General features: G+C 49.3%; 1 protein-coding gene across 1 annotated transcript in view; it reads left to right on the plus strand.

The window, feature by feature from the left end:
- Window positions 1-23515, plus strand: part of Slc4a5 (solute carrier family 4 member 5) — a 64791-nt gene that overhangs the window by 2961 nt on the left and 38315 nt on the right. Inside the window, exons 2-8 of the mRNA XM_028871327.2 lie at window positions 14418-14578; window positions 15560-15712; window positions 16619-16714; window positions 20023-20078; window positions 20868-21025; window positions 22095-22182; window positions 23086-23240. Coding sequence (XP_028727160.1) covers window positions 14418-14578; window positions 15560-15712; window positions 16619-16714; window positions 20023-20078; window positions 20868-21025; window positions 22095-22182; window positions 23086-23240 — 867 coding nt within the window. The remainder of the gene's footprint in view (window positions 1-14417; window positions 14579-15559; window positions 15713-16618; window positions 16715-20022; window positions 20079-20867; window positions 21026-22094; window positions 22183-23085; window positions 23241-23515) is intronic.

A 23515-nucleotide genomic window follows, 5' to 3' on the forward strand; every position in this document is an offset into this window, starting at 1 on the left:
ATCTTAGCCATTTCCCTGTCCCTTGCACCCCCAACTTCTAGGGACTTGTTTTGACTACCAGGGAAAGACACAGGACTGAAGGCAACTCTTTTGGAGTTGGAGCTAAATGCAGACAGCTGCGGGGCCTGAGACCTCTGTACCTCTCTCCAGGGCTCACAAGATGGGAAGGACCGTTCAAATGGCCAGAGCCTGCCTAGAATACTGCCGGTCAACACCTCTGAGGGGCAGGTGTCTGAAGCCAGCCTGCCTTCTAGTCAAGTGAATAGAGGAGAAAAAGGCTTAAAAAGACAGACCCAGGGAAGAGGGGCAGTCTTCTCCTCTCTTTGCACAGTGTGTGCACCCAAAACCTCTGCCTCAAGGGGTAGTCCACGGCTTCAATTCCACCACTCCAGAGGCAAACTAGGAGGACCTCTGTGAGTTCAAGGCCAGCGTGGTCAACACCATAGTGAGCTCCAGGCCAGCTAGGGCTACCCAGTGATACGTTGTTAAAAAACAATTAAAGAACAAAACAAAACAAAGAACAACTAACAACCATCCAAAACAAACGAAAGAACAAAACCCAAAATAACAACAAAACCCAAAAGTAGAGGTGCTTAGTCAGTCCTGCTTGGAATTTGTCACCCAGGCGCAAGAATGGCAAGCATTTTCTCTCAGCTAAGAGATGGTGGGACCCACCTCAGGAAAGCCAGAAGTCTCAGAAATTTCCAGAATCAAAGAGCCAGCAAATCCCCGTGGATTCTGGGCCTCTGTAGAATAACAGAAGACAGCTGAAGGGAGTGAAGAATGGCGTGTCATTACAGATCCCCAGGCCCTGGCATGAGGGGTCTAATCACACCCAACATCAAAGGAAGTGGGGGAGGGGTCCCTTTCAGAAAAGTATTTAATTTGTTGCAGGGAGCACTTGCTTTATTGAGTTAGGAGATTAAGAGAGCGAAAATCTCAAATCCGCAAGGAATTTTCCCTGGTGGTGCTTTGTCGTGTTTATTAGTTTGGGGGACATTTCGGACTCTCGAAGGAGTCACTGCTGGATAGATTTAAGTGGCTTTTGGAGCTCTGCTGAGCCCCGTGCACATAATCGGGACTGTGTGTGCGGCGGCGGCGGTGTCGGCGCTTCTGATGTGATCGATGGTGGAAGGCCAGGCTGCTAATAAGAGAGACTGTTATTAGCTGTCTCTCTGGCATTCCCACATGAGAAGTCTGGCTGGCTATTCACTGATAATGACCTTGCCCGAGGGAGGGCTGTATCAGGTGAGGTAGGGGTGACCCACCCGCCCCATATTATGAGCAGAATCCCTTTCTCAAACCCACACTTGCCGGACTGCAAGGAAGGGGCTGGCAGGAGAATTGTCCGGGTTGGAACCGACCCAAGCGTGTGAGGGCCCTTCAGGGTTACTCAGAAATAACTAGAGCTTAACGCTCAAGAGCCTTGAGGGCGAGCTCCAAATCCAAGCTGCTCTGGCTTCCACTCAGCAGCCCAAGAGCAAGAACTTGCCAGAAGGTTCTTATGAGATACATACGCTCTGAGAACATTCCTGTCATGACTAGCAAAGGGCCAAAGGGTGCATGAGAAGTGGGTCAGCTTAGCTGAGTTGGTGCATTCTTTTTTCCCTCTTTGGATCTCATGTAGCTCAGGCTGGCCTCAGGCTGGCTACGTAGTTAAGGATGGTTTCGAATTCTTGCTCCTCAAGCTGCCTGGTTTATGTGGTGCTGGGAATGGAACCCAGGGCTTCATGCATGCTAGGCAAGCACTCTATCAAGTGATCTACAGCTCTAGTCCCACAGGAGGACGCTTTCCAAAGTCCTGAATGGTTCTGCATATGTCAACAGGATGGAGGAAGCTTGAACTTCCCACTTCAGCCTTGCACTTGTTTTCATTTATGATCTTGCATAATGCTCCCTTAGAATAATCTCCCTTCTCAGTGTGGGGCACAAAGCTCCTCCAGCCCTCTGGGAAGCCTTGTTGGACCAGAACTACTCCCTCTTTATAAATCAGAGGACGATTTATAAATTCCTCTCAGTGTGGAAGTCAACAAACTTCATTCATTCATTCAAATATTTACTAAGGTCTTGCTGACTGCAAGCCTTGAGCCAAGTGCTAGACATTTAAAAATGGACCGTGGCAGATGCTCTCATTGCTCAGCTGGTTTCTCTGTAAGGATGCACAGAGTCAAATAAGAGGGTGTTTGGTAATGAGGATGAAGTGACATGACAGGTCACTTCACACAGAGACATGACAGGTCAAGAAAGGCTACCTGGAGAAAGATTGTTCACACCAAGATGGGAGGGTGGATCGTGTTAGCACAGCAAGGATATGCAATGCAGAAGAGGCCCCTGAAGTAAGGGGCTGGGGAGATAGCCTGATGTGGAGCACTTGCTTAGCATGTACCCAACACATGAGATGGAGTGTGTTCAGGGTGGTACAGCTGAAGACCAAGACGGACAGCAGAGACTGGGCATATGTTCCTTGTGGATGAAGAATATGGCAAGGCTATCAGCATCTACTATGGTCCATGGGCAAGACCGTCAGCACCTGCCATGGCCCATGGGCAAGGCCATCAGCAGGTCTCATGCTGGCCGAGCTATGGAGACTGAGGTTGATACTGAGAGTTTGGGGAACCTGAAGACTTTTTGTAAAAAGACAGAGTTCTGGATGTGAGACAGACGTTTGGTTTTAGTGCTGAGAAGAGATAAAAGGAAAAGGTGTAGGTTGGGGAAATAGCTCAGAGATGAAGCCTGGGCTGCACAAGGTGAGGGACCATGTTTGGAAGTCAGTTGATCATTTGGACAGCTCTGCTGAGGGGCTTGTCTAAGAGCAGAAGTCTCTGAAGCAGAGTGTGGGCTCAAGGGAAGTCTCCAGCTTGATAAATAGATAGATAGATAGATAGATATATAGATAGATAGATAATAGATTGATTGATAGATAGATGGTAGATAGATGATAGATAGATAGATATAGATAGATGGATAGATGATAGATAGATGATAGATAGATAGATAGATAGATAGAGATAGATAGATAGATAGATAGATAGATAGATAGATAGATAGATAGATAGACAGACAGATAGATGATAGAGACAAAGCCCAGGCTGACCTTGAACTTACTATGTGGCAGAGGATGACTTTGAACTTGTAATCCTTCTACCTCCACCACCTGAGCTGAGATTAAGGTGTGGGCCACCAGAACACTTGCAGACAGTGTGTTTGTGTGATTATACAAGTTCATATGTGTGTACGTGAACATGTACACGTGTTCACATGTGTGTAGAAGCCAGAGGTCAGTGTCGGGTGTCTTCCACCATTGCTCTCCACCTTATTTTTGAGGGCTCTCTCAGTGAGCCTGGGGTTCACCAGTTGGCCAAGCTGGCTAGCACTAAGCTCCAGAGACCTGCCTATCTTTGCCCTGCTGCCTCCCCCACCCCCTCCAGGACTGGGGTTACAGGAGCACACCACTACCAGGCCTTTTCTGTGGGATTCCAACTTGTGCAGCCTCTCTCCAGCCCCCCACACCCGGGTTTTTATACAGTCCCAAGGACCAAATGCCACCTCCCTGACATGCTAAGCAAACTCACGGCCAACTGAGCCCCATCTCCAGCCCCCGTACCGCCCCTGTTCATGCACTATTGAGTGTGGAACCCAGGACCTTGGGTATGCTAGGCCACCGCTGAGCTGTGGCCTCTGCTTTAGTCTCTGAAGATGAGGGATGGGAGTCTATTGGGTGTCAATAGAAATGGGGCAGAAGAAAGAAAGGCTTGAGGGAGCGGGGAGCTGAGAGGGGCTTGCTGAATAGAGCCAGGCCCGGGGTGCAGGGGGGGCTCCCCACAGGGTTGAGGAGGGAGCGAGGGAGGGGGAAGAATAGCAGGGAGGAGCTGCGGGTTGCTGGTATCCAGGAAAGGGGGTCCAGGTCTGTGGCTCTTGTGTTCCTGAGCAGTGGAGTCGGGTGTGGAGATCTGAGGTCCGGTGGAGGTTTCCAGAGCTGTCACCTTCTGATGACCCACTGGTCTGAACGATGGAGACCGCTGTCACCAAGCGGTTTTTCCCTCTGGTGTCCACCTACTTTCTCTCCTCTTCCTTGACTACCACACACACACACACACACACACACACACACACCTGAAGTTTGTGGTGAGCATGGAGGAAAACAGGAGTGAGTGTGTACATTCAGGAATGTGTGTGTGTGCATGCGGGAGAGGGAGAGGGAGAGGAAGAGGGAGAGGAAGAGGGAAGGAAGGAGGGAGAGAGAGAGCCAGCCAAAGATCAACTTCTGGTGCTGTTACTCAGTTGCTATCTACTTTCTGTGTTTGGTCTCTTTTCCTTTCACAATTATCTGTTTGTGTGTGCAGGTGTGTGGGGAAGAGTGCACGTGTGCCATGGCGCGTGTGCGGAGGTCTGCTGACTTCTTGGTGGCGAGCACCTTCGCCCACCAAAGCCGCCGTGCCTGCTTCCTTCTTATTTTTTGAGATAGGCTGTCTTGTTGGCCTGAAGCCTGCTAATGTAGCTAGACAGGCTAGCCAGCAATCCCCAGACATCTGCTCATCTCTGTCTCCACCACGGGGTTGCAATCTCACATCAATCAGGGCTCCCAGGATGCCTCAAGTTACCTTAGTTACTTCTTTCATTCTAAAACAAGACAAGACAAACAAACAAACAGCTGTGTTAGGTCCCTCCGGAGTGAAGACAAGCGAGCCTGAACTTGTCCTCTGAGTTCTAGCACACGTAGACACTGGGGAACTCTTTCTGTTGAAGGATGGATGGGATGAGAACACCTTGGGCTTTGGGCTCATGAATAGTATCTTCTCCTGCCTCCTCCTTCTCCCCCTCCTCCTTCCCTCCCTCCTCCTTCCCTCCCTCCTCCTTCGCTCCCTCTTCCTCCTCTCTCCTCCTCTCCCTCCTCCTCTCTCCTCCTCTCCCTCCTCCTCTTCCTCCTCCTCCCCCTCCTCCTACTTTCCTCATCCTCCTTCTATTCCTCCTCCTCCTTAAACAACACCTTAAATAAGTAACAAAAGCTGAACCTTCGATGGCTCAGCTCAGTGCTGGCCAGGTGACCCAAGGAACCCACATAAAAAGCTGGATGTGATGGGGTGCATCTTGTAACCCCAGCACCCCTGTGGGATGGGAGAGGGAGCATCGGAGAGCCAGAAGCTCTTGGGGCGACTGACCTGGAGTAGGCAGCGCAGTCGCAGAAACAAGCTAGCCCCTGTCCCGACAAGGTGGAAGGCGAGAGCCAACCTCTGCAAGTTGTTCTCTGACCTCTGCATGTGTGCCATTGCATGTGTACGTGCACTCGTGTGTGGAAAAACATCCCTTTTAAAAGTTATTATTTTGGGGGGGGGGCATGTATGTCTGCATGCCATGTGTATGCCTGGTGCTCACAGAGGCCAGAAGAGGGCATCAGAACCCGTGGAACTTTAGAATTACATAAGGTTGTGAGCGGTCATGTGGGTCCTGGGAATTGAACTCAGGTCCTCTAGGAAAGCAGCCAGTGCTCTTAACCACTGCCCCATCTCTCCAGTCCAGAGAAACTGCTCCATCTGAGCTGACCATACAAAAAGGCTGCAGTCACTCCTAGCTCAGGGGGCCTTCTTTTCTGACTCCTGACCTAGTGTGAAAGGCAGGCGTGTGCTCAAATACAGGGTAACTGAGACCCAGGATAGCGTGTGCAGGGTTCGAGAACACAGACCCTGTGTCAAAGGACTTGTCCCCAGACCCTGTCTCTGGCAAGCTGCATGACCTTGGGGAGGGTAGCTGTCCTCTAAGGGCCTCAGTCTCCTCATCTGTGGAGAACAATGGAGTAATACATGTCATGTGTATTACATGTCACCAATAATTCCCAAGTGCCAGATATCACCAAAGCCTTGCCGAGGTTCTTGTTTGGGTGGGAGCTCCACCTCAACCCCTGGCACCCTGGCATCCCTATACCCAAAGAGTCTGGAATGTTTGGAAGGAGTCTGGTGGAAGATCCACCTCAACTCCCCCCATCTCTTTCCCTAAGCCCACCCCTACAAAGCCTGCCAAACAAAGCTCCTCCCCCAGAGAGGCTCAAGACCACTCCCACAGAGTATATAAATGGCATCCCCGAAAACAGACATGTGGTTCTTCTGGTCTCTCTTCCATGTCTCCTCTCTGGGGGCCTGGAGAATCACCCGGGAATGCTTTACCCATTAAACCTGGGCTTTTCTGATTTGGATTGCTGCATTGGTGGAGAGGCTTATCCATGTTAAAAAAAAAAAAAAAAAAAAAAAAAAAAAAAAACCTTACCAGTTCTTAGGCCAGCATAAAGGAAGACTGAATTACAGAGAGCCAGGTAACCATGGCGGGAAGAAAGTGGGTTCATTCCTGAAGAGTCTCAGAAAGAGGGCCCCATCTGTCTGGTCCTGGTCTCAGGCACGTCTCATCTTCTGAGATGGAGGCTTCTGGCTCCTTATCCTGACTCTATTAAACAATGGAATCACTTAGCCAACGTGTCTCATTTTGATGCTATACTCAGAAACATCTTGATAATTTGACTTTTCCCATATGTCTACCACGGAGAGAACACAAGGGCTGGAAGGGGAGAGAGACCAGCCTCTCAACGGTTACAAATCCTACTGTAAAATAGCAAGTTGTCCGTTAGGTTTATACATACACTCTATTGAAGCTGGTCGTTATTAGCGTCTATCTGATCAGCTCTAAGGCCGAAAGGACGAAGTTATGCTTCTGGTGCTTGCCAGCCCCTCGGCTGCCTTCTAAACTGGGCATATGTCAACACTTCAGCCATGCTTTCGTATGCTCTAGTCCTTTAAATTCACTGCCAAGCTTGAGGAACCATGGATATGTGTTTAAATTGGTTGTAGAAACCATGTGCTCTATTTCAAATACCTACCTTCATGCATGTGCTTTAAAAGTTACATTTTATTAACTTATTTGTGTGTGTGTGTGTGTGTGTGTGTGTGTGTGTGTGTGTGTGTGTACATGCATGTGTGTCACAGAGTGCATATGGAGGCCAAAGGACACCTTGTAGGAGTCAGTTCTCTCTCTCCCTCTCTTTCCGTCATGTGGGATTCTCGGGACTGAACTCAAGTACTCAAGCCTGGCAGCAAGTGCCTTTGTATACTGAGCCTTCCCTCAACCCTGTGTGCTTTTTACATTTTTTTACATAATTTATTTTATTTTGTGTTCATTGGTGTTTTGCCTGCATGCATCTGTGTGAGGGTGTCAGGTTCCCAGGAACTGGAGTTACAGACAGTTGTGAGCTGTCATGTGGGTGCTGGGAATCGAACCTGGGTCCTCCGGAAGAGCAGCCAGTGCTCTTAACTGCTGAGCCATCTCTCCACCCCAGCTGTTCCATTCTTGAGGAACTTTCATTCCATTTCCGTACACCATCCAGACAGGACTTGCTGAGTCCTCGGACATCTCTGGGAAAATGACAGTTGGCTCCTAACTGAATTAACACGCCCTTTCAGTCTATGCTGGGACACACAGGGTCCTGACATAACTCACTGGGGAAGTTAAGTAGCTTTGCCAGATGCTGGGGACCAGCTCACATTCATACTGCTTTTAAGAAATGAATCTGTGGGCTCAGCAGTTAAGAGCATTTACATCTCTTCCAGAAGACTGGGGCTCAGTTCCCAGTACCCACAGTGGAGGCTCACAAACTGCCTCTAACTCCAGTCCCAGGACATCTGACACCCTCTTCTGGCCTCTGCAAGCAGTGCACACGTGTGCTGCATTTATTTCATACATGCAGGCAAAACACTCAAACACATAAAAAGAAATAATTTTTGAAAAAAAGAAATGAACCTGTTACACATATAAAAATGAATTACAGGGCTATTGAGATGACCCAGCGGATAAAACTGCCTGCCGCCAAATCTGATGTCCTTTTGTTCCCTGGGGCCTATGTGGTTAAAGGAGAGAGCCAACTCCTGAAAATTGCCCTCTGACCTCCACAAGGACACTGTGGCATGTGCATGGCCACAAAATTACACACACATGAACATCCCAAGCAAGAAATGCAATAAAAATGTTTTAGTGGATTACAAACAGGCCTTAGACGGGTGCTGTTGAAATGACCTAGAGAAGTGAAGCTTTGGGGTGATGGGTGAAGGGGTGAGAAAATCACAGCATAAAGTCAGGGGTGGCCCAGTGTGACCACAGCAGGGGTGTGGACTTCGTGTGCGATAGCAGCAGGTGTGGTGACACAAACCTACCAACCCAGCACTGACCGATCAGGAGTTCAGGAACATCCTCAGCTACATAGCAAGTTCAAGGCCAGTGGGCTACAAAATTAAAAAAAGGAAACAAAGGAAAAAATTCACACAAGTATGTATTTTTTTCTTTTTAAAAGTTTTTTAACCCTTTATTTGCGTGTATATGTGTGGGAGAGTGGACTCATGCACATGTGTGCAGGTGCCCGAGGAGACAGAAGAGGGTACGGAATCCTCCAGGGCTTGATTTATCCGTGGAGTGTGAGCTGCCTGACACAGGTGTTGGGAATTGAGCGTGGAGCCTCCACAAGAGCAGTGCATGCTCTTAACCGCTGAGCCGTCGCTCCAGCCCCAAATAGAATTCTTTATTTTTAAGATTTATTTTTTTTATTGATTTATTTTATGTACACGAGTGTTTTGCCTGAACGTAGGTATGTGCATCATGTGCATGTAGTATCCTCAGAGGCCAGAACAGGGCATTGAATCCCCTGGAACTGGAGTTATGGACAGTTTTGAGCTGCCCAGTGGGTGCTGGGACCAGAACCTGGGTCCTTTGCAAAAGCAGCAGGTGCTCTTAACTGCAGAATTGTGCCTCCAGCCCCACTGATATGTTTCTTAAAATAATAAATGTTTAGAATCAACACAGCCTTAGCATCAAAAGTTGCATTCCTCAGGAGATTGTATTGCACTTAAAAATTATTTAAAATAGCCCTGTGTGGCAAGACACAGCTCTAATCCTAGCCCTTACAAAGCTGAAGCAGGAGGGTCACAAGTTCAAGACCAACCTGGGCTACAGTCCAAGTTCAAGACAAGCTTGGGCTACATAGGGGACTGTTGCAGTTAGGGTTACTATTGCTGTGATGGAACACCATGACCAAACAACTTGAGGAGGAAAAGGGTTTATTTGACTTACACTCCATATCACTGTTTATCATTGAAGGAAGTCAGGACAGAAACTCAAACGGGCCATGAACCTGGAGGCAGGAGCAGATGCAGAGGCCATGGAGGGATGCTGCTTACTGGCTTGCTCTTCATGGCTTGCTCAACCTTTTTCTTATAGAACCCAGGACCACCAGCCCAGGGGTGGCATCACCCACAATGGGCTGGGCCCTCCCCCATCAATTACCAATTAAGAAAATATCCTACAGGCTTGCTTACAGCCAGATCCTATAAAGTCATTTACTCAATTGAGGTTCCCTCCTCTCTGATGACTATAACTTGTGTCAAGTTGACATAAAAACCAGCCAGCACAGGGACCTTACATTAGAAACAAAACAAAAACAGACAAACAAAAACAAATTCCACTGAGTATCTCAGCTGCTTGCCTAGTGTATACGAAGCACAAACAAACCAGATCCCATGGAGCTGGAGTTAACAGATGGGTGTGAGCCACCATGTGGGTGCTGGGAATCGAACCCTAGTCTTCTGCAAGAGCAGCCAATGCTCTGGACAGCCCAGCTGTCTCAGCAGCCCTTCCATGTCTTCTTTAAATAACACTGACATCTGATTCCCAGTGCTCTGAACTTGGCCTCAAACTCAGCCATGTAGCTGGGAATGATTTTGAACTTCTTTGTTTAAATTATCTAAAATTTATTATGCATGCGTGTGCCTGCACAGTCGCATGATGTGAGGCAGAGGTGACTTTGCCGAGGTGGTTTTCTCATTCCACGTTTATGTGAGTTCCTGGCATCATGAACTGGATCACTGGACTCCCGGCAAGCACCCTTACCCACTGAGCCATCGGGTCAGCCAACCTTGAATTTCTCATCTTCCTGCTTCTACTTCCTGAGTGCCTGCACCATCATGCTGGGTTTTGCTGTTTGATCATTGTTTTGTTTTCGTTTGATACAGGGTCTCACTATGTAGCCCTGGCTGGCCTGGATCTCACTATGCAGACCAGGCTGGCCTCCGACTCACAGAGATCTACCTGCCTCTGCCTCTGCCTCCCGAGTGCTGGGATTAAAGGTGTGCGCCACTGCCCCTGGCCATGCCGGTTGTTTTTCAGTGGTGCATGGGGATCAAACAGGCTTCCTGCACTGTGGGCAGGCACTCTACCGACTAGCTACAGCCCCAGCTGTCCTGGCTTTCAGCCATTTCTAGGCCTTCCTGGTAGGCTAGCTCCTTCCCTGGATGGTACCTGGTGCCTTGCCCCCAGACACTCTCTCTCTCTCTCTCTCTCTCTCTCTCTCTCTCTCTCTCTCTCTCTCTCTCTCTCTCTCTCTCTCTCGTGCTCTTGTCATGTCTGGATCAGCAGCAAGCTGTCCAGTTACCAGTTGCAGAAAAGGCCTCAGGTCTGGACCTCCCTCTTGGTGACAGAGAGCCGCTTTCTGGAACATGTGACTCTTCAAGGTTCTGTTCAGGGAAGGGGGCACCTGGCTCCTGCCTCCGGCATGCACGGAAGAGGAGGCCAGGGCACTGACCGGGGCTGGATGAAATACCTAAGTCTTTTTTCCAACTCAGAGATTTTCTTTCCACTTGACCTGCTTCTCCAAATCTAATTCGTGCCTTTTGAAGCCAACTGTGGTATAAAGGTCGCTTTGCAGTGAATTATTTGGGATTACATGAACCGTTCCATCAGGTACCCGCAAGCTTGTAAGCCTGGCTTTGACCAGAGACTTTAGAAAGAGCCTGTGCTTTTATTCAATTTAGAAACTACTTAAGCATTTGGGTTATAGAAAGTTCAAATTTACACGGAAGTAGTGTGTATTAGAATGCACCTCCATGTACCCATCACCCACTTTTCAACTGTTACTAATTAACGAGTAGCCAATCTCAAGGTTCCCCCACACCCTGCTCCAGACATATACTCGGTCATATTAACCTAAGTCCCAACTACCATATCATTCCACCTGCAAATGCTTGAGTTTTTGTCTCTAAAAAATGAGGTCATGCCGGGCGGTGGTGGCACACGGCTTTAATCCCAGCACTTGGGAGGCAGAGCCAGGCGGATCTCTGCGAGTTCGAGGCCAGTCTGGGCTACCAAGTGAGCTCCAGGAAGGGCGCAAAGCTACACATAGAAACCCTGTCTCGAAAAACAAAAACAAAAACAAAAAAAAAAAAAATGAGGTCACCTTCTTTAAAATTTTTTTAGATTTATGTTATTATTGTGTGTGTATTGTATGCCACATGTATACTTGATGCCTGTTGAGTTGAGGGCATCAGGTCCCCTGGAACTGGAGTTATGGACAGTTGTGAGTCATCATGTGGGTGCCGGGAATCAAACCCAGGTCCTGTGCAAGAACAAGAGATGCTCTTAGCTGTTGAGCCATCTCTCCAGCCTGAGGGCACCTTTTTTTTTTATAAATAAATTAATGCATTTATTTATTTACTTACTTACATCCCAGCTGCAGTTTCCCCTCCCTCCCCTCCCCCAACCCCCTCTGTTCCCACCCCCCCATCCACTCCTCCTCTGTTCCTGTTTAGGAAAGGGCAGGTCTCCCATGAGTATCAACACAACAACAAAAAACAAAACAAAACATGGCATATCCAGTTGCAGTAACACAAGGCACCTCCCCATGTATTAGGGCTGGGCAAGGAGACCCAGTATGGGGAGGAAGGATTGTAGGAGCCAGAGGGGTCAAGGACACCACAAGAAAACCCACTGAATCAACTAACCTGGGCTCTTAGGGGTTCAGAGAGACTGAACTGACAACCAGGGAGCCTGCAGGGGACTGACCCAGGCCCTCTGCACATATGTTAGGGTGGTGTAGCTTGTTCCCCTTCCGGGACTCCTAACAGCAGGAGCAGGGGCTGTCTCCAACTCTTCTACTCTCCATACGAGGTCACCTTTTAGTGTAACTGCAATAACACTGTCACCCGGCTGGCCTGGTAAGAAAAGTGTGAAATCTCAGCTTTGGGGGGCTGAGGTAGGAAGTTCTCAAGTTCTAGACCAGCCTGGGCTACATACAGAGCAAGATCCAGTCTCTAAAATAAAATGAAGGTAATTACAATGAAATCATTGCAATATCTAAAAAGAAATGACAAGAGTTCATTCATTTCATCAGATTGTGCAGCAGCGCCCACATTTCTTAGATCAGCTCACCTATTGTTTTAAAAACACAGCTGGTTGGGTTGGTGTAGCAGCACGCGTTTTTAATCCCAGCACTTGGGAGACAAAGGCAGGTGAATCTCTGTGAGTTCAAAGCCAGTCTGGCCCACACAGTGAGTTCAGGCCAGCCAGGGCCACACAGAGAGACTTTCTGCGTTGAAAGATACACATCTGAAATCATGTTTAGTCGACCTTCCCCTCCGCGGTTATCCCTGGCAGTTGTAATCGGAGAGGCTGCGTCGACTGTCCCGACTGACCGGCTTTCCACGTCCTCTTGCTGTAGATCGCATCCCCGTGCTGGATCTTCCGCTAAGCTCAGAGCAGGGCGTGGCTTCCCATCGTCACGCCCATCTTCCCTTGGGAGCATGCGGATTGCAGTGCTTTTATATCGTGCTTTTAAGTGGGCTTTTAGGACCCGTGCTTTTACCTCTGGCCAGCACGTATCTCCATCTTGTGCCTCTGAGGCCAATGTTGCTGGTCTATGGTGATCTTTCTTAGGCCGTTCTGAGTATTTTAAATTCAAATTTTTATCATTTTTAATTATGTGCTTTGGGGGTGTGTGGCCAGGGAATATGTGCCATTGCCTGCTGAGGTCAGAGGCATCAGATTTCCCTGGAGCTGCATACAGGGAGTTATGAACTGACTGACATGGGTTCTGGGAATTTCTACAAGTGCTCTTAACCACTCAGCCACCTCTTTAGTCCTCCTTCACTTATGCTTTTTATTTACATCTGTGGGTCTTCATCATGCTTCAACTGAAAACCAGTTCTTCACCTAGCATACAAAGCTGTAGGAAGCACCTCTGTACTAATTTTACAGGAGTAGGCCTGGGATTGCATGCCTGTCATACCCCTAGAAACAGCCACTGGGTCAAAAGGTATATACACTAACTATGGAAAGAAATTGGTTAATGCTACATCTCTGGTACACTGTGACATGCTGTTTAACAACACAGAACATTGTCAGTCTTTTTAGGTTTGTTGTTGTTAGTGGTGGTTTTATAGTTTGTTCTTAAGATTTATTTATTTGCCGGGTGGTGGTGGCGCATGCCTTTAATCCCAGCACCTGGGAGGTAGAGGCAGGTGGATCTCTGTGAGTTCAAGGCCAGCCTGGGCTACAGAGCAAGATCTAGGAAAGGCACAAAGCTACACAGAGAAATCCTGTCTCAAAAAAACAAAAACAAAAACAAAAGATTTATTTATTTTATTTTATATGTATGAGTGTTTGCCTGCATGTGTGTATGTGCACCATGTGTATGCAGTGCCTGTGGAGGCCAGAAGAGGGCGCCAGATCCCCTGGAACCAGAGTGAGTTAAAGACAAATGTTCTTATGACATGGGTGCTGGGAACTGAGCCTAGGTCCTCTGTAAGAGCAGTGAGAGCCCTTCATCCAAGCCATCTCTCCAACCCCGGTCTTTAGTTTTGGCAGTCTGAGAAATGAAGGTGTTACTGCATTTGTAGTAACTAAAAAGCCCAGGTTACTAGTAACCGGCCATATTTTCATTCCTCATCATTTCTCCCAGGAATGGCTCATTTCATGAGTTTTTCTTATTAAATGGAAGGAGTTTTGTTATAAATGGTAGTCTTTTGGTGCTCTATGACAAATATATTTCCTGGTACATTACTGTTCTTTGAATTTGGTCAATATCTACCTCAAACAAACAAACTACAAGATGAGGGGCTGGAGAAATACTAAAAGCAGGGGCTGCTCTTGCAGAGGATTTGAGTTTGGTTTCCAGAACTTACATGATGGCTCACAATCATCTGTAACCAGTTCCTGGGGATCTGAGGCCCTCCTCTGGTCTTTGCAGGCACTTCATGCACACAGTGCATTTGCCTACAGGCAAACATGCACACAAGTGACTCAATTGGTCTAAACCTCTTCCAGGCAGCTCAGCTGGTTTCTTTCTCTTTCAGGTAGCTTGGCTTGTCTGAGAATCTCCTTTCCAGCTCAACTTTGCTCATCTGAGAGGGACTCTCAGCTTTTATTGTTTAGGGAATCTGGTCTGTTTCAGGGACTTCCTAAAGCTATTTTGAGTTGTCTGCTTCCTGTTTAAGGACCTTCCTGCAGATGGAATGTTTCTATCTCAGAGGAAAGTTTTGTACAGCACTATTGGGGAGACCTGGGAGAGGCCTCCCCCTGAGGACTCTGGCCATGCTCAGCCCTGTTCCTATCTCTTCCAGGTGGATAAAATTTGAAGAAAAGGTGGAGGAAGGAGGAGAACGCTGGAGCAAGCCCCATGTGTCCACACTGTCCTTGCACAGCCTCTTTGAGCTCCGCACCTGCCTGCAGACAGGGACGGTGCTGCTGGATCTGGACAGCAGCTCCCTACCGCAGATTATAGGTGAGGCCAAGGCATCTCTGCTGTGGTCCGCACAAACTAGGGCAATTCCCCCAGCCTCATGTCAACCTGCAAGGCCATGTGACTGGCCAATTCAACTCTCGCCTGATTCTACAGAGATGAATTTTGATTCTGAAGCTGTCTAGGCAGTGGTCTAGATGCCCTAGTTTCTACACTACGCAGACCTCCAACCACTAGGAGAAGAGCATCCTTGGAATGTGGTCCAGTGAGGCAGCAGACAGGCCCATCCTTGAATGGGCAGAGACTACTGTTGCCATGGCAACTTGTTTCTTTTCAGAGGAAAATGGACCATCATTCTTCTTTTTTCTTTCTTTTTTTTTTTTCTGTTTTTGTTTTGTTTTGGTTGTTTTTTCAAGACAGAGTCTCTCAATGTAGCTTTGCACCTTTCCTGGAACTCACTCTCTGTAGCCCACGCTAGCCTCGGACTCACAGAGATCCGCCTGCCTCTGCCTCCCGAGTGCTGAGATTAAAGGCGTGCGCCACCACCGCCCGGCTCCAATCTTTCTTCTTTAGCAAACCAGCTCCCACTTATTGGAGTGTCAAACGAGGAGCTGGCTTGCCTCACATCCCTAAACAATCTTGTGATTTTTATTCTATCGAGTGCACTTAGTTTTGCTATAACTATTTCTTCTCTAAAAAAGAATTCGTTTTGGGGGATGAAAGTCATGTAACACAGCATCCTGGCGCACTTTCAAAGGTCCTATTTCATTCACAACAAGTATAGAAAGAACACAAACTTCTGTCCACATATACACACACCTGGAGATGTATACACAGCTTTATATATGAAGAGATTGGGGGTGGCAGTCCCCACAGTGAGTGGCAAAGCAGAGCAGAACGACTTTCAAGCCCCTCATCCCTTTGCCCATATTCAGTCCCAGTAACAGCAGGGAAGAACCAAGCCCCCAAAGCTTTAGGCTCTTTCTGTCCCGCATGGGTCTGGCTTGTTTGTTTCTCATCCAGATGATGTCATTGAGAAGCAGATAGAGGATGGGCTTCTGCGACCAGAGCTCCGGGAAAGGGTCAGCTACGTGCTCCTGAGGAAGCATCGTCACCAAACCAAGAAGCCCATCCACCTCTCCCTAGCAGACATTGGGAAGTCGGTCTCCACTACACGTGAGTAGGGCTATTCACTGGTGGGCACAGGGCATGTGGCCAGGGGAGCCCATCTCAGTGGCTGGAAGTATCTGACGTTACAATCCTGAAGATATTCTGGGGTTCTGAGGTTCTGAGGCTCTTCCAGCCACCTTCTCTGGAAGTCCTTGGGGTGGCCAGCCATATTCCATGTTGTCCCTGACACCAGAGCATAGCAGTTCCTAGGAACAGATGGCTCACAGCCTGTATTGGTGGTGGGAGCATTGGGGTCACCTCAAGTGTGCCAGGGCTTGTATACCTGGCTTCTAGTGTCATTATGACTAGTAAAGCCTGGGGCCATTTGGGGAGAGAAGACTGTTCACTCTAGCTACTGGATCTCAGTATTTGAGAAGTCTGAAGGCCCTAGCCCTGGTAATCCCAGAAGACAAACACAGAAGCCAGTGAGTGGCAGGATCGGAGATTCTAAAGGTAGGTAGCCTGCTGCAGCCAGTGTTGATTTGACCAACTGTGAATTCTGTCTCCCTTTCAACTGTACACATATTTACCCGGGTCCTCTGGAAGAGCAGCCAGTGCTCTTAATCACTGAGCCATCTCTCCAGACCCGGCCCTGTGTAATCTTATTCACACTGTTCCTTTAAAACTTATTTTTGGGGGGCTGGAGAGATGGCTCAGAGGTTAAGAGCACTGGCTGCTCTTCCAGAGGTCCTGAGTTCAATTCCCAGCATCCACATGGTGGTTCACAACCATCTGTAGTGAGATCTGATGCCCTCTTCTAAATAAATAAATAATCTTAAAAAATTATTTTCGGAAGGGGAGATGTCTTGTGGTAGCTTTGTTTAGTTTGCGGTGACTGCATGGCCCCTGTGCTGACCAGGGAGGCTGCAGCCGCAAGGAAACTGGAACCGCATGCCTTCCTTCCCCTTCCAGATCGCAGCTCGGCCAGAAGTCCCTCGGCAGGCCCGACTCTGCACCGCTCCACCGAGGACCTGAGGATTCGGCAAAGCACCAGCTATGGACATCTGTGTGAGTGTTCTCTGCTGGTCAGGCACAGCAGCACACTGGCCGTGACAGCTGTGGGAAGTCCACACATCCGTAGATGGAGGAGGCAGAACCCAGGATCTAGCTTTCTCAAGACATCACCAGGAGGAGCCAGATTTCCCCTTGTCCCAAGGTCTGATTTATCACCGTAATAGCCCTTGCTAGACATGGAGCTCACCCGAGCCCTGGCATCATCAGCACGGACCTCACGTCCTAGGCACGTTGATCTCGGTCAAAACTCTTGTTCTCACCAACTCCATCATTTGCCCTGTTTTCTGGTGGGAATCCCTCCTAGTAATGGTGTTACAGGCAGGTCCTTGGGGCTGGAGCTGCGGCTCAGTGGTAGAGAGCTGGACTAACATGTTTAAAGCACCATGTTTGATCCTCAGCACAACAAAACCGCAAGCAAAATGAAATAGAAGCCTTGCTGGGTGCAGTGGCTGAGGCAGAAGGATTGCCTCAAGCTCAGGGCCAGCCTGGGTTACACACAGTGAGTTCCCGGCCAGCCTGGGTTACACCACAGTGAGCTCCCGGCCAGCCTGGGTTACACCACAGTGAGCTCCCGGCCAGCCTGGGTTACACCACAGTGAGCTCCCGGCCAGCCTGGGTTACACACAGTGAGCTCCTGGCCAGCCTGGGTTACACCACAGTAAGTTCCAGGCCAGCCTGGGTTACACCACAGTGAGTTCCTGGCCAGCCTGGGTTACACAGTGAGCTCCTGGCCAGCCTGGGTTACACCACAGTGAGCTCCTGGCCAGTCTGGGTTACACCACAGTGAGTTCCAGGCCAGCCTGGGTTACACCACAGTGAGCTCCTGGCCAGCCTGGGTTACACCACAGTGAGCTCCTGGCCAGCCTGGGTTACACCACAGTGAGTTCCAGGCCAGCCTGGGTTACACCACAGTGAGCTCCTGGCCAGCCTGGGTTACACCACAGTGAGCTCCTGGCCAGCCTGGGTTACACCACAGTGAGTTCCCGGCCAGCCTGGGTTACACAGTGAAACTCTGTCTCAAAACAAACAGTCACCTAAGTCTTTTGCTGAAGGGCACCCAAGACACCCCTCATCACCACAAAGAAGAAACATGAGCGTGGTCAGTAGCAACCATCAGGGGACTGTGAGGTCAAAGGTCACAGTCAAGCTCATTTGTGGTTAATAGGTGCGCTATGGGCACAGTGGCACAGACCTATAATCTCAGCGCTCTGGGGTTGGAAGCAGGAGGATTGAGAGTGAGTTCTATGTGGGGGGGGGGGAGAGGGAGGGTGGAGGGAGGGAGGAAGAGCACGAGCGCAAGAGCTGGCCCACCATTGTGTCTTTGCAGCAGGTGCTTGCCTGGCCCAGTCTTTCCCCCTCTGTCCTAATGTTTGATTCCTGTCAGTAACCCCCACACCCCAGCACCTACTCCTGACCTTGTTATTTCTTATATGGCCGACAGGGGGCAGTGGTCAGTAGGCAGAAAGTTGCTCTGGAAAGAGCTCTGTTCAACTAGTCCTGTGTATAGAGACCCTCTTGTTAGCAGCACCCTTAGACAGGAGGCGTGAGGAAGTTATTATTATTATTATTATTATTATTATTTTGGTTTTTCGAGACAGGGTTTCTCTGTGTAGCTTTGCCCCTTTCCTGGATCTCGCTCTGTAGACCAGGCTGGCCTCGAACTCACAGAGATCCACCTGGCTCTGCCTCCTGAGTGCTGGGATTAAAGGCGTGCGCCACCACCGCCCGGTGAGGAAGTGATTATTACTTTGTGTGACCTGGATCATATGTACCCAGGTACATCAGCCTCCCTGAGGTGGCCCAGCGCACAGATGATGTGGGGAGGCCTCGGAGAGAAAGAGACAGCCGAGCCTTACGGAACAGAAAAGAAACCCACCAATGTTTCATTAGAATATCTTGTAATGGAGGCAGCCCAAAGATCGGTGTGAAATCAAGCCATGGTTAAATCCAGGGTCAGAGAAGCAGGCTTCTAAGAACAAGGGGGAACTTTTACCCCAGGGCACAAACAGCAGTTGATGGAAATTGCTGTTGAGGAAAAAACATCCACTCAGCTTGTCAGGAGCATAAGGTTAAGGGTCAGACAAAAGAAGGTTTGATGCATTTAGTCACAACCCCCAAGACGTCACTCTGAAGGTAAGGGAGGGGGGCCCCGCTGGAGATCTGGGAACAGGTGTGTGCTAAAGTCAGACTTCCGTCTGAGAAAGAATAAAGAGGCAGGGCATGCATTCAGGAGCAGAGGGGAGAGATGGAAGTAGCCGGTAACAACCAGTGGGAAGCGGGAGGGAAGAAGCAGGAGGGAAGGGTGAGGGCGGAGCCAGGACTGCCTCCCAGGATGTTGAGTGGCCAGTGGGGGGCGGAGGGAGTGCTGAGTGGGATAAGGTCTCCGGGAGACTTGGTGGAAGATAATGAACTGGGGTACCAGATGGGGCTGCTCCGAGGTTATGAATCTCAAGAGAGTGGAACTTGAGATGCACTATGCATTCTGTGTGTCGTTACACGCACGCACACACGCGCGCGCGCGCACACACACACACACACACACACACACACACGCACGCACGCACGCACACACGCACGCACACAGTAGAAACGATAGGAGTGACTGTGATTGACAGTGATGAAGTGTGAGAGGTTTCTGAGGGAATAGCAGCCAAAACAAAGCCCCATGAGAGCCAAGCAGAAGAGGATCCTGGGAAGTGAGCAGGAGGAGAGCAGTGCTGTAGAAGTAAGGCAGGGCCACAGGCCCAAAGCCAAGGAATCATAGGGCTGAGCATGCCCACTGGACCACACTGCTAATGGGAAATGAGAATGGCTTCCAGAGGAAGGGACTCTTGGCAGTTCAGTGCCTGGACTGCCCTGTCTCCCCGTGGACTTTGCCAGCCTGTTTTTTAAAAACTCTCATGGATCCAGGAGGCTAGAGATGGAACTGGTCTCATTCACCAAGTTCCAGTCTAGTGATGCCTGGCACCTCATCTGAAAATACATCTCTATGTCTCTTCCCATGTGAGCCTGGCATAGAGCTGTACTTGGGGTAGGCATCTCAGCGAGGGCAGAGAAGGTGGGGCCAAAGGCTAGAGGCAAGCATGCCATCGCTTGAGAAATGAGTAGACAGCCTAGAGTCAGGCTGCTTATTCACTCAAGCTGCCCTTGAGGGCAGGAGAGCGGGAATGCCAGATGAAGAGGCTGTAGACCTGAGGGAAGTGCTGCAGTTATGAACGTAAGAAGCATAGTTCAGGGCTGAGGGCAAAGCACTGGGGTGAGCCTGGCTTCCCCTGATAGGCTTGCTTTCCTGTCTCTCCTAGATCACGCCCAGAGTAGAAGCATGAATGACATCTCTCATACCCCAAACACGGACCAGGTAGGACAGCGCTGCCCTGGATTCAGAGGCAGGCAGGGAAGCAGAAAGCTTTGGGAACCTCTCTCTGCAAGGGACCAGAAGTCCCCCAGGACTGAGAAGTAACCTTCCCTAGGACATTTCCATCATCGGATGGCTCTGAAGAGAAGTCATAAAGACAGAGGGTGGGATAGTTTGAGTAGAGGACATGTTGGGGACACTAGGCCCGATCACTCCATCTCTTTGCCTTGCCCTGGACTGCTGGTAGCCAAGAGCACTGGAGTGGGATCCCCTTCACGGTCTCAGTTTTAAAGTCTAAGAACTATGAGTTCCCCAGGAGGTCCCCTTGGGAGGAACCTGGAAGCAGAGAAGTCTCCTTGGACCCTTGGAGACTGGTCCAGAGATTCCTGTGAGTAAGGAAGCAGGGCACAGGGCAAACAGACCATCATAACCGACTTCTCTCAACCACCGAAGGTGAAGGCCTGGAGGGAGGTCTGGGCAGCTTACCACTAAGTTCCAGGAAAGGAGGTTGTAGGTGGGAGCTAGGTCCAGCAATCCCAGGGCTCTTCTCTGACCCCTCAGCTCCCACAGCAGTGGAGTGTCTTAGGATCTAGTTCATGCCTGGATCCTACCATCTATGAAGGCATAATCGGTCCCAGGTTAACAAACATTGAGTCTCGTCATCTACAGAGCTGGAGCGGATATTTGGTCCTTTGCTTCGGTCTCTTGATAATGCTGTAGAAATCGTGTTCTCTGAAGGGAGAGTCAGAGCATGCCAGGTCTTCTTGAGGTGTCCTTTTCCTCCCGGAGCAGCGGAAAAACAAATTCATGAAGAAGATCCCCAAGGACTCGGAAGCCTCCAACGTGCTTGTGGGCGAGGTGGACTTCCTGGACCAACCGTTCATTGCATTTGTTCGCCTCGTCCAGTCTGCCATGCTGGGAGGGGTGACGGAAGTGCCTGTCCCCACCAGGTGAGTCACCGAAAAGTGCCACCACACCTGTCTCCAGGGAGCCAGTCCCCATGAAGTCCGCAAGCAGGGATGGCCTTTTACATTATTACGGAACCGGGCACAGTGGTGCACGCCTTTATTCCCAGCACTCAGCAGGCAGATCTCTGTCAGCCTGCTCTACATAGAGAGTTCGGGGCCAGCCAGGTCAACAGTGAGACCCTCACAAAAGAGAAGGGCTGTGGGGAGGCAGTGGCCAGGAAGGAAGTTGTTAAGTGGTCTGGGCAGCAATGCAAATGTGAGGATGCCTAGTTGGGGGGCAGAAGCAGAAATGTCTCTTCAACAAGTAAAATAATGAAAGGCAGATTCTGAGGCCAGTGAGATGATGCGGTGAGTCAAGGCGCTTGTCACCAAGCCGGACAATCTGAGTTCAGTCCTTGGAACCCACATGATGAAAGGAGAGAACTGAGTCCTGTAAACTGTCTTCTAAAACTCCACATGTTGGCTGTGGCCTGTGTGCCGGGCATGTGCACACACACACTCATACAATAACTAGCTAACTAAATAAATGTAAAAAGCAAGAGCCAAGCATTATGGCGCTTGCCTGTAATCCCAGTACTTGGGAGGTAAGAGGCAGGAGGATCAGGAGTTCAAAGTCATAAAGAGTTTGACTACATAAAGAGTTTGAGTTTGGGTTATGTGAGAGCCTGCCTCAAAAAACAAAACAAAACAAACAAAAACAAACCGGTAATAGGAGGTGGAGAGATGACTCAGTGATTAATGGTACTTGCTGCTCTTGCAGAGGACCTGAGTTCAGTTCCCAGCACCCATGTTGGGTGGCTCATAGTCACCTGTAACTCAAGTTCAGGGAATCCAGTGCCCTCTTCTGGCCTCTACAGGCACTGCATTCAGGTGCACATACCTCCATACAGACATACACATAATTTAATATAATAATGATGATGAGTTTTAAAAGATTCAAAGGAGGGAAGTTAAAAAGTTAATGGATACATTGAAGGCCAAAGAACTTTTCTCTTCACCTGTTTCTATTTTTCCCTCCTTGTTTCTTCTTCCTCCTCCATCTTCTTTGCAGATTTCTGTTCATTCTTCTGGGACCCTCTGGGAGAGCAAAGTCCTATAATGAAATTGGCCGAGCCATTGCGACCCTCATGGTGGATGATGTAAGTGAGAATTGAGTGCTAATAGCTGTGGTCCTGGCACAGCCTCCCCCACCCCCCCTCACTACCAGTTTTCTAACAGGCACAGTTGAGCCCCTGCTGTGTACCAGGGACCTAGGGATTATGAGATCCAGGGAAAGACCCAGACCCTCTCATGTAGGAGCACTATCTAGTGAGTGGGACAGATCTGCAATATTGAAATTATTATTATATATTCTATCATTATAAGTAATAAAAAATAAAATCAGCTATGAGCTAGCTGCCTGGGGGAACTAAGACAGGCTCTGCAGATAAAAAGCCAAGGGTGAGCAGGAAGCGGGTAGACGAGCATGACCTTGGGATGCTCGCCTTCTGGACAAAGGGAGGTGATGAAGGCTCAGGGGAGCTGAATGGAGGTGCAGCAACGTAAGCTCAGTGTGAGAGCTCCCCAAGGTGGTGGATGTCTTTAATCCCAGCATTCAAGACGCAGTCAGGCGAGTCTCTGTGAGTTCAAGGCCAGCCTGGTCTACAGAGGGAGTTCCAGGACAGCCAGGGCTACATAGAGAAACTTTTTGTCTTTAAAAACAAAAAGAGAGAGGAGAGAGGGGGGAGGGGGAAGAAAGAAAGAAGTGAATATATTAGATAGCCCAAATCAAGAGTCCCGGGTGGATAAGCTATTCTCTATGCTTGCCTGTCTCTAAAGAAGTACAGCGACCTGGGTTTCAAATCTGAGGTGACGGCCTGCTCTAAGAACTGGCGCTTTCCTATTGTCCCCTATTGTCCCCTGCTGTCTTTTGTCTTCATCCACCCACTGAAATCAAGTTGGCATCCGGAGCAATGACTAAAATTGGCTCCTTTAAAAACAGTTGTGATGTGAGGGGCAAGCTGAGGCCTCCCTCTTCCTCTTCCTCTTACTTTCTTCCCCAGCTCTTCAGCGATGTGGCTTATAAAGCCCGGAACCGGGAAGATCTGATTGCAGGAATTGACGAATTTCTAGATGAGGTCATTGTCCTTCCCCCTGGAGAATGGGATCCGAACATCAGAATTGAGCCGCCCAAGAAGGTGCCCTCGGCTGACAAGAGGTGTGTATTAAGGATGAGATCAACAGAGGGCGCTCCACATCAGCCTTTTATTCTCTTTGTAAGAAATCAGAAGCCAGCAGGGCTGCCTGTGAACAGCTGGAGTCAGGGGTGGGGGTCTGTGTAGGTATTACTGAACCATTTTCTGTCTTTGTGTGTAGGGTGTGTGTGTGTGTGTGTGCGCACGCGTGCGCGCGCATGCGTGTGTGCATGTGTGTATGTGTGTGGAGTGGTGTGTGTGTATGTGTGTGTGTGTGGTATGGTGTGTGTGTGTGGTG

Source organism: Peromyscus leucopus, chromosome 3, assembly GCF_004664715.2.
Source record: "Peromyscus leucopus breed LL Stock chromosome 3, UCI_PerLeu_2.1, whole genome shotgun sequence".
In the NCBI taxonomy this organism is placed as follows: domain Eukaryota; kingdom Metazoa; phylum Chordata; class Mammalia; order Rodentia; family Cricetidae; genus Peromyscus; species Peromyscus leucopus.